General features: G+C 42.3%; 1 protein-coding gene across 1 annotated transcript in view; it reads right to left on the bottom strand.

The window, feature by feature from the left end:
- Positions 1 to 8,099: 8,099 nt before the first annotated feature.
- The window catches only part of LOC136883250 (UDP-glucosyltransferase 2), a 39,783-nt gene continuing 36,410 nt past the window's right edge, over positions 8,100 to 11,472 (bottom strand). The window contains exons 6-7 of the mRNA XM_067155461.2: positions 11,105 to 11,324; positions 8,100 to 8,441 (exon numbers count right to left, since the gene is read on the bottom strand). Coding sequence (XP_067011562.2) covers positions 8,165 to 8,441; positions 11,105 to 11,324 — 497 coding nt within the window. The 3' untranslated portion in view covers positions 8,100 to 8,164. The remainder of the gene's footprint in view (positions 8,442 to 11,104; positions 11,325 to 11,472) is intronic.

Here is an 11,472-nt window from a genome sequence, read left to right as displayed (position 1 = left end):
AACGTTTAAGCCCACAAAAATATAGGTCATCGCTTTGGAATTCAAGATATAACTGGAAGAAAAAATGTTTACACATTAATGCTGTTATGCTCTCTGCACTTCGCCTTCATTTCTCTCAACTTCCATTTAACTTCTTTAATATCTCAAAAATTTCACCCAACACTTTCTCGGGGTTTGATGTTAAAAATTAATTTGGACTTTCACGAAACTCTTAAGCCCACAGAAAATATAGGTCATCGCTTTGGAATTCAAGATATAACTGGATGAAAAGATGTTTACACATTCATGTTGTTATGCTCTCTGCCCTTCGCCTTTCATTTCTCTCACCTTACATTTACCTTCCTTAATATCTCGAAAATTTTCCTCAACACTTTCGCGGGGTTTGATGTTAAAAATTAATTTGGCCTTTTAGGAAACGTTCAAGCCCACGAAAAATATAGGTCATCGCTTTGGAATTCAAGATATAACTGGATGAAAAAATGTTTACACATTAATGCTGTTATGCTCTCTGCACTTCACCCTCATTTCTCTCAACTTCCATTTAACTTCTTTAATATCTCGAAAATTACCCTCAACACTTTCTCGGGGTTTGATGTTAAAAATTAATTTGGATTTTCAGGAAACTCTTAAGCCCAAAAAATGTAGGTCATCGCTTTGGAATTAAAGATATAACTGGATGAAAAAATGTTTACACATACATGCTGTTATGAGTAGCCACATTGGCATCACCGCACCTTATACTTCCGTCTTCCTCTACGCAACGAAACCGCCTTTCGGGCTGCGTTCTACTCTAGTAGATAAATAAGTTTGAGTGGTATTTTTAAAAGTAGAAAAGATGAAAATATGAAGATAAAGTTGGAATTCAAGAGAACAAATTGGGGCAAATGTTCGTTTATAGGGGGAGTAAATTTTCAAATTCTTTGTAATCATTTAAGAAAAGGGTAGGGAAACAACAGACAGGGAATCTACCACCTGGGGGACTGCCCTAAATGCAGATTAGTGGTGATTGATTTGATTGATTGATTGATTGATTGGATTGACTGATTGATTGATTGATTGATTGATTGATTGATTGATTGATTGATTGATTGATTGATTGATTGATTGATTATTGAAGTCAATTTTGCAGTTTCTCACAATTTTGGAAAACCTGTTAAAATACGAATAATAAAAGCCGAAAATATTCACAACAAATCCGAAATTGGAAATGTATGTACTAATCTCAAATATATACAAATATGCATTTATATGCATTATTAAACTTTATAATTTGTACAGTTTCACCTTTAAACACACTTCCGCCGGGTGAGTTGGCCTGGCGGTTAGGAGCGCGCAGCTGTGAGCTTGCGTCCGGGAGATAGTGGGTTCGAGCCCCACTGTTGGTAACCCTGAAGATGGGTTTCCGTGGCTTCCCATTTTGACACCAGGCAAATGCTGGGGCTGTACCTTAAATAAGGCCACGGCCGCTTCCTTCCAACTCCTATCCCATCGTCGCCATTTGGGGAGTTTTCATTACAGTGGCAGGTCCCCTTGCCTACTGCCAGTCACAATCGAAGTAGAAAGTTTACATTAAAATGGCAGGCCCCCCTGCCTACTGCCAGTCATAGTCGAGTCGGGGAGTTTTTATTCAAATGACAGGACCTCTTGCCTACTGCCGGTAGTCAAATTTGTGAGTTTCCATTATGGTGGTAGGATTCGTTGTCTACTGCCATTCACAATAGTTTTGGGGAGTTTTCATTACGGTGATTGTCGGTGCGACGTAAAGCAACTTATAATAAAAAACACTTCCTTGTCCTTTTTAGAGGTCTACATATCGACAAACAAAATGTGTATTTGCATACAAATCCGATGTGTAGTCATATTGCTCCTGATATATTGCTCAGAATTTGAAAAGACCAAGTATGTTTTCATTAATCAAGAACGAAAGTTAGAGGTTCGAAGGCGATCAGATACCGCCCTAGTTCTAACCATAAACGATGCCAGCTAGCGATCCACCCAAGTTCCTCCGATGACTCGGCGGGCAGCTCCCGGGAAACCAAAGCTTTTGGGTTCCGGGGGAAGTATGGTTGCAAAGCTGAAACTTAAAGGAATTGACGGAAGGGCACCACCAGGAATGGAGCCTGCGGCTTAATTTGACTCAACACGGGAAACCTCACCAGGCCCGGACACCGGAAGGATTGACAGATTGAGAGCTCTTTCTTGATTCGGTGGGTGGTGGTGCATGGCCGTTCTTAGTTGATGGAGCGATTTGTCTGGTTAAAAGAATGGTATTTCTGTATCGGTCATGTCCACAGTAACAAGGAAATGCAATTTTTACTTTTCCGTAATGTCTGTCTGTCTGTCTGTCTGTCTGTCTGTCTGTCTGTCTGTCTGTCTGTCTGTCTGTCTGTCTGTCTGTCTGTCTGTCTGTCTGTCTGTCTGTCTGTCTGTCTGTCTGTCTGTCTGTCTGTCTGTCTGTCTGTCTGTCTGTCTGTCTGTCTGTCTGTCTGTACACACATCACGAGGAAACGGCTGAAGAGAATTTAATGAAAATCGGAATGTAAAGTCGGATGATGAACCACTACAATCTAGGCTTTAAATTATTTTATTCACGCTGAGTGAAATGGTAGTTTTGGGAATGCCTAAAATTTAAATTTCAAATATTTAGGTATATTATTATTGGTCGTATCTTAATTGAAATCGGTAGACAAAGATGGGAAATAAGTCGCTACAATATAGACTATACATAATTATATTCACGCTGAGAAAAATGGTAGGTAGTTTAGGGGAAGGCCTAAAATTCAATGCTCAAATATTTATTATATTGGTGGTCTATCTTCATGAAAATTAGTATGCAAATTTGGAGAGTAATTCGCTATAATCTAGGCCATCAATAACTTTATTCACACTGAGTGAAATGGTACTTTAGGGGAAGGCCTGAAATGTAATCTATATACACTGACTGACAGAGCAAATGCAACACCAAGAAGGAGTGGTTCGAAAGGGATGAAAGTTGGGGAAAAAACAGAGACGGCACGGACGAATAATTGATGTTTATTTCAAACCGATATGCAGGTTACACAATGCGCACGGCATCGTCTCAGTAGGATGTAGGACCACCGCGAGCGGCGATGCACGCAGAAACACGTCGAGGTACAGAGTCAATAAGAGTGCGGATGGTGTCCTGAGGGATGGTTCTCCATTCTCTGTCAACCATTTGCCACAGTTGGTCGTCCGTACGAGGCTGGGGCAGAGTTTGCAAACGGCGTCCAATGAGATCCCACACGTGTTCGATTGGTGAGAGATCCGGAGAGTACGCTGGCCACGGAAGCATCTGTACACCTCGTAGAGCCTGTTGGGAGATGCGAGCAGTGTGTGGGCGGGCATTATCCTGCTGAAACAGAGCATTGGGCAGCCCCTGAAGCACATGCTGCACGTAGCGGTGGGCATTTAACGTGCCTTGAATACGCACTAGAGGTGACGTGGAATCATACGCAATAGCGCCCCAAACCATGATGCCGCGTTGTCTAGCGGTAGGGCGCTCCACAGTTACTGCCGGATTTGACCTTTCTCCACGCTGACGCCACACTCGTCTGCGGTGACTATCACTGACAGAACAGAAGCGTGACTCATCGGAGAACACGACGTTCCGCCATTCCCTCATCCAAGTCGCTCTAGCCCGGCACCATGCCAGGCGTGCACGTCTATGCTGTGGAGTCAATGGTAGTCTTCTGAGCGGACGCCGGGAGTGCAGGCCTCCTACAACCAATCGACGGGAAATTGTTCTGGTCGATATTGGAACAGCCAGGGTGTCTTGCACATGCTGAAGAATGGCGGTTGACGTGGCGTGCGGGGCTGCCACCGCTTGGCGGCGGATGCGCCGATCCTCGCGTGCTGACGTCACTCGGGCTGCGCCTGGACCCCTCGCACGTGCCACATGTCCCTGCGCCAACCATCTTCGCCACAGGCGCTGCACCGTGGGCACATCCCTATGGGCATCGGCTGCGATTTGACGAAGCGACCAACCTGCCCTTCTCAGCCCGATCACCATACCCCTCGTAAAGTCGTCTGTCTGCTGGAAATGCCTCCGTTGACGCCGGCCTGGCATTCGTAGCTATACACGTGTCCTGTGGCACACGACAACACGTTCTACAATGACTGTCGGCTGAGAAATCACGGTACGAAGTGGGCCATTCGCCAACGCCGTGTCCCATTTATCGTTCGCTACGTGCGCAGCACAGCGGCGCATTTCACATCATGAGCATACCTCAGTGACGTCAGTCTACCCTGCAATTGGCATAAAGTTCTGACCACTCCTTCTTGGTGTTGCATTTGCTCTGTCAGTCAGTGTATAAAATAAGAGTTTTGTCTGTACATAGCTCAGAATTTGAAAAGAATGGTATTTCTGTTTCTGTCATGTCCACAGTAACAAGGAAATGCATGTTTTACTTTTCGGTAATTTCTGTCTGTCTGTCTGTCTGTCTGTCTGTCTGTCTGTCTGTCTGTCTGTCTGTCTGTCTGTCTGTCTGTCTGTCTGTCTGTCTGTCTGTCTGTCTGTCTGTACACGCATCACGAGAAAACGGCTGAAGAGAATTTAATGAAAATCGGTATGTAAAGTCTGGTGATGAACTACTGCAATCTAGGCTATAAATTATTTTATTCACGCTGAGTGAAATGGTAGTTTAGGGGAAGGCCTGAAATGTAATCCTCAAATAAGTTATCTATGTTATTAGTGGTCGTATCGATAAATACTACATAACTGACATAACTTTAGTTATGTCGTAAGTTAGTAGTAGTTGCGTAAGAAATTAAATTTCCGATCACTTATGTCTTATACATCGATACCGTACCGTATATAATCACAGAGATATTCATGAATTTGGATTTTTGTTACTAAGTCCATATCAGCGCCAAGTCACGAGAAAATGGGTAAACATAATTTAGTGAAAATAGGTATGTAAAGTCTGAGAATAAGGAACTACAGTCTACGATATAAATAATTTTGTAAGACGCCCTAATATCACAGAGTCGAAAGAAAACTAATGTGAAGGCCTGCAATATAGAAAGCTCATAAACTTTATCAACAATAACATTACATTGACTATTGTTTGTTGTGATGTGATTTTGTTTTCTGTTTCCACTCATCCCCGATAGATAGGATTATTGCAGCGTACCGAGGTTTTTTAAAATTTGTTTTACGTCGCACCGAAACAGGTAGGTCTTATGGCGACGATGGGATAGGAAAGGAATAGGGGTGTGAAGGAAGCGGCCTAAGCTTTAATTAAGGTGCAGTCTGGTGTGACTGGTGTGAAAATAGGAAACCACGGAATACCATCTTCAGGGATGCCGGCAGTAGGGTTCGAATCCACTATATCCCGGATGCAAGCTCACAGCTGCGCGCCTCTAACCACACGGCCAACACGCCTGGTCGTACCGAGTGTAACAGCCTGCCTGTATATTGGCGGGAAGTAGCTGGGGAGTTAGATAACTTTCTTCTTTAGCATGCTAATCCTCTGGTTCATACATTTTCTGATATTACTGGTACGTAACACACTGGTTCATCATAGCATTCGAGCTATTCAATCCCTACTCTGAGGCACTGATTGGAATGAATAGTGTGCATATTTAACGGAATAATGACATAGAAGTGTTCACGGCAGTATGCGACCTGGTTATTCCAGCTCTGGAACTGTGGACTGTTACATCGGAACAGTAGAACTGTTCGTTGAAAGTGAGAAAGTATGCGGTTTTTCATTTGATCGAGTATTTTATATGATAACATTGCTTTCAATCGCTACATTCCTACTGACGTTTTTGTACAGTTAGGAAAACCACCAAGTCACTCTTTCTGAGAATCCCGTAGCGAAGCACGGGTACATCAGCTAGTCTTAACTAAATGCCAGTGTGTTATCAGCTCAGTACGTAATGTTAGTAACGTATTGCGAGAGCCCATGCTGTGCCCTCCTCCCAGTCTACACCGCAGGTAGTCGTCCATAAAATTCCACACACACTGTGAATGCGACAACTTGAATTTATTTATTCTTTGAACGTATGACTTATTTAGTGCCGGGAGTGTCCGAGGATATGTTCGGCTCGTCTGGTACTGGACCTTTCATTTGACGCCCAAGGGCGAATTGCGCGCCTGGGTGTGAGTAGGAGATGATGATGATAATGATGAACAGGGGGAAGGTTGGTGTCGGCGCATGACTTACTGATGTCGGCTAACACCGAGAGGTCTGCTCTAGGCTTGGCGTCTCCATCAGACGGATGAATCGCCATCAACAGCGACATAATTATGTCCTCATTTCATATCGACACTGCGGAAAAGTTTAGGATGAATCCAGGCTTTTGGCACGCAATCTGGTGATTAGGAATTGCATACCACCGCCTTTCATACACTTCCGGCCAACATTCTGATGATGAGATTTGTTTTCCATCAGCGGGACTCGAACTACAGTGTCACACTATAAATACTTAACGATCATGGCCACTACGCGTTCTTCGAATTGCTTTTTTTTTTTCCACTACTGGGTACATTAGTTAGAGTGAGCTGCATACAGTTTCATACTATGGTGAATGTACTTATTTTAAATTAAGTATTTAATTATGAATAATTGTAATATTCTATGTCGCCACGCAAATCTCCCATGTTTGACTCGTGCAGTAACCTTTTTCTGTTTTGTTGTGTGCGTGTGTGTGTTACAATGAAAGTTATTAGAGGTGTTATGTGGTAATAAAACATAAAACTTAATGTTACTTGAAGCAGTGAACAGTCCACTAAGCTACCAGAGTCGCAAAAATGGTCTTCCAATCATGGATTAATGAAGGTACTACGAACATTATGATAAGTGCGATATTTATCTGTCAGAAATGGATGGTTGCCGCACATTTGCGGTCACTGCAGCAGATGGTGGGCCTCTTTAGCTTATCTCGGGATATCCACTCTAACCTGCCTGAGCTCCTGCTCTTTCGTTCTAGATTCACATTTTGATAAACTGTGATGGGAATCAGCATTTTAAAGCATATAATTTACTGTTGATCAAATTATTGTATGTGCTCGAGTTTGGAGGTTGTTCATTAAATAACCAATAGGCCTACACAAAATGTGATGATGCCATCATTTCCTTGCTTCATTTTAAGTTGCATTTTACGTAAGTTTTCGAATTTGTAATTATTATAATATTTTTTTATCGCAGGTGGAACCCGTTTTTAAATGTGTTTTAGCCATGCGTCAATTTTAAGACATTGTTACTCAGAAACCCGTCATTTGATGTAATCCAACTTTCAACACAATATACATTGGAAAGTTTTATACTTTGTTTATAAATTTCGGATTTGTATATTTCCAAAAACATGACATGAGTTGTTGTTCTCCTTCAGACATACCCGGGTGACGTTTCCATGTTGTCTTTCCCTATACTGTCTGTACATATAACCATTGTAATGTGCTCTATGATGGCTGAAGGTCCTTAAATAATGCTCGCGAGAGAAAAAAACGTTTTCGAAGCGAGCGAGCAGGAGACCAGGCAGGTTAGCGGAGATACTACGTGATTAAGATAAAGATTACCGCATATCTCCAGCGACTGCTGGGGAATTTCTGTGAGTGGCTACAAGTATATCTCAGTGACCGCAAATGTCCGTGATTATGTGGTGACCGCAAATGTCCGGACACCAAATGCATCATCCTATAGGCTACATTAGTCATCATCGTGATGGCGGCAGATTACCTGTGTTGGAAATGCAGAGACGCCATTTTTGGTGTTGATGGGTACGGTGCTGCAATCAGGTGGAGAAACAGTACAACAAGCATACGTTTGGTGTTCGTGATCCATAATCTACTCTGACTATCCGTGTTTACATTACTTTGAAGCGGAGTTCAACCAGTCGGAGGGAGAAGATTTCTAATGAATCAGTGCCAAAAGTAATATTACAGTACGGTAAAGCATAAATTTCCGTGCTCTTTTGAGTATCGTTAGAAGGCAATTACGTCATAGTATGAAATAAACGAATATACAAACTATCCCCATATATGTATTACTTTTTTTAACTGTAATCACTTTTTGAGTTACACGAAAAGCGGCACATCGATTTTTCGCCGGAAGATAGTTGCAATTAGCGTTTTGAGACACTGATTTATTATACTCAAATATTAACATATACATTAGGAACATATGTAACTTAACAGTTAATTTTTCTTGATCTTCTTTTGTACTGATTTTTTTGAAAATATCTTTTTACAACAGTAACATAGTAGTGAGACTGGTACAAGTGTTGCTGCCGTCACGAAGGCGATCACATCTAGCAGTAGATACTGGAACAAATACAAGTCCTTTGCTGCAGAGCGTAAATGAGATGCCCCTTTGTGTCTCATGACATACTCGCACCAGAACACGGCAGTTTCAAGAGGAGTCTCAGGTCGGTCTCGGAATTTACTGGACAGCTCTCGCATGTTCTTTGCATAGCTGGAACAAATCAAGATACTTGTCATTTCCTTCAGTTTCAAGTTTAAAAATTATTTTTAACATAATATCATCGCATACTTTGATCATTTCTTCGCTGAAGAAACAGTACTGCTTATCTCATAATACTCTTCCTGTACATTATTTTCCTTAAGACTGGACACGAGTCCCAGCCAAATATGGATGTGCAGGCCATCAGAACAATTTTCGTTGTGTTAATTTTCCTGTGCTTATGTGTAAAGGATAATGGAACTTTAATATATTATAATGTGTGAGAGCGTAAATACGTCATGCTAACATACAGTACGGTATGATAAGGTTAAGGCATGTATCAATATTAATGATTAATGTACTATGTAGAGTTGTAGAAAGTGACTGCTAACATAGAAACAAAGCTTTTTCGGACGCCTGCCCTTTATTATATATCCACCTGTGGGTGGGAGCAGTAGAGTAACAGCCATGGTATCCCTTGCCTGTCGTAAGAAGCTACTAAAAGAGGCCCCAGAAACTCTTAACTTATGAACGTGGGTTGGCGAAGACGGGAAACTTAGCCGAGTCCTGGCATTGCTTTCACTTACTTGTGCCAGGCTCCTCACTTTCATCTATCCTATCCGTCCTCCCTTGGTCAACTCTCGTTCTTTTCCGACCCCCACGGTATTAGGTATCGAGGCCTAGGGGGTCTTTTCACTTCCACGTTCTTCGTGGTCCTTGTCTTTCTTCATTTTTCGGAATGTCGTCGAAATCATTCCATCTTTTCCTGTCTGGTTAGTGTTAATAGAGGATGGTTGCCCAGTTGTACTTCCTCTTAAGAGAATAATCACCACATCCACCACACCATATGGCATATTTTCTACTTCTGCGTGTGAGGAATTAACCCCGTAGATTAGAAAATAAATTTGCCGACTTCGAACATTGATGTAGGAATTAGAAAGACTTTTTTTTTTTAATTAATTTTCAGCTGGGACGTGTCATTAAATGGAAGTGAAACATGGACTAACACTAGCTCAGAAAGAAAGAGAATAGAAGCTTTTTAAATGTGCTGTTACAAAGGAATGCTGAAGGTGGGATGGATAGATCGAATCCCGAATGAAGCGATACTGAATCAAATTGGCGAGAGGAAATTGATTTGGCGATCAAGCCAGAACTTGTTCAGTTTGTTTTATAGGGAATTGTAGGTGGTAAGAACGGAAGGAGTAGGAGTATACCAAGACATCAGTATAATAATAATAATAATAATAATAATAATAATAATAATAATAATAATAATAATAATAATCGTATGGCCTTAGCTACCGTGCGCGGACATTTCAATTACACGCCATCTGGCTGTCTGCTCGTCAATTTCGACGTTCCGTTTTACTCTAGGCCCACTAGAAGGCAGACCGGGTAAACCGAAACTCTCTTGCGCGTCTATGGCTGCGATTTAATGAATTTTGTCGGGTAAACACCAAATGTGTCACCAGAGATCTTTTACATGCCGACATCGTACGACATGGAGTGTCGAATGGACTTTTTTTCCGCCCTTGAAAAATCCGACTACCTCTGCTGGGTTTGAACCCGCTATCTTGGGATCCGGAGGCCGACACTCTACCACTGATCCACAGAGGCAGCTGGCGTCAGTATGCTTAGAATAGGTGTAGTAGTTTCGTAGAGGTAAAAAGGTTACCACGGGGTAGTGTGTAATGGAGCATTGCATCAAAACACTCCATGGACTGATAATCCATACTTGCATTCGGAAATCATGGGTTCGAATCCACCTTCTCCCGAATGAAGCGCTCAGCTACGTGACCCAACCCTTTCGGCCAACTTCCTCGGCTCAACATGGGCCACAGAAGGTTATGCGTTTACAGATAAACTGCAAAAACCGATGGTGGAACCGTAATGGGAAGTACAAGCCATGATAGTATTTCTGCTTTTCTCACTGAATCCGAAAGTACTATTTCAGCACCGCATTTCTATGAGTAGCACTTTTCGTGACATCCAGAATCACCAATCGTGCTATGGATGGGATTACTCTCAAGGTAACTGTCAGTGAGGTCATATTGAAACCTACCTTACCGAGTTCGGTAGCTGCAGTCGCTTAAGTGCGGCCAGTATCCAGTATTCGGGAGATATTGGGTTCCGGCAGCCCTGAAGATGGTTTTCCGTGATTTCCCATTTTCACACCAGGCAAATGCTGGGGCAAAGACCACGGCCGCTTCCTTCCCACTCCTAGGCTTTTCCTATCCCATCGTCGCCATAAGTCCTATCTGAGTCGGTGTGACGCAAAGCAACTTGTAAAAATATTAGTTCGTTCATATTTATTAGTTGAACTTATTGTTAGTTCCCTTGTCAACACCATTCACACTACAGCAGCTTTCACACTTTACGCCCATTTTCACACCAGGCAAATGCCAGGGCTATACCTCAATTAAGGCCACGGCCGCTTCCTTTCAATTCCTGGGTCTTTCCTATCCCATCGTCGCTGTAAGACATATATGTGTCGTGCGACGTAAAGCAAATAGCACACTTTACGCACCCATAAATGAGCCTGAGATTTCGGTGGGAGCTACATTTTGCTCTGAACTGTACCAAGAGTTAGCTGCAAAACTACTGCCTCCATCAATTAATAGCTACAGACTACTTTAAAGGAGGTAAGAATACTATAATTGATCAATATATCTTACCTTGGATCATCAATTACAGTGCGTATTGCTTTCAGTAAACTTTCTTTGGTGATGTTTTTGTAATCCAGCCGTAGTCCAACTCCATGACGCATTGATTTCTGAATGTTGATTTTCTGATCTGCGATGAACGGAATTCCCAACATGGGCACTCCTCGGTGGATTGACTCTTGTGTGCTTAGCAGTCCAGAGTGTGTGATGAAGAGACGAACATTGGGATGAGCTGGTGGACAGAAGAACAGGAAGTTATTTGTTATAATTAATTCTGTTAACTTTTTTTTAAACATTTGTAATACTGACTCCAAGCAGACTGGGAGTCGGCTGACAAGGCAGCATGTTCTCGTAAGTTGATAACTTGCTCTTCACCTTGC

The sequence above is a fragment of the Anabrus simplex genome, chromosome 11, assembly GCF_040414725.1.
Source record: "Anabrus simplex isolate iqAnaSimp1 chromosome 11, ASM4041472v1, whole genome shotgun sequence".
Taxonomy (NCBI): Eukaryota; Metazoa; Arthropoda; class Insecta; order Orthoptera; family Tettigoniidae; genus Anabrus; species Anabrus simplex.
This window is presented reverse-complemented; position numbering and strand designations above follow the sequence as displayed.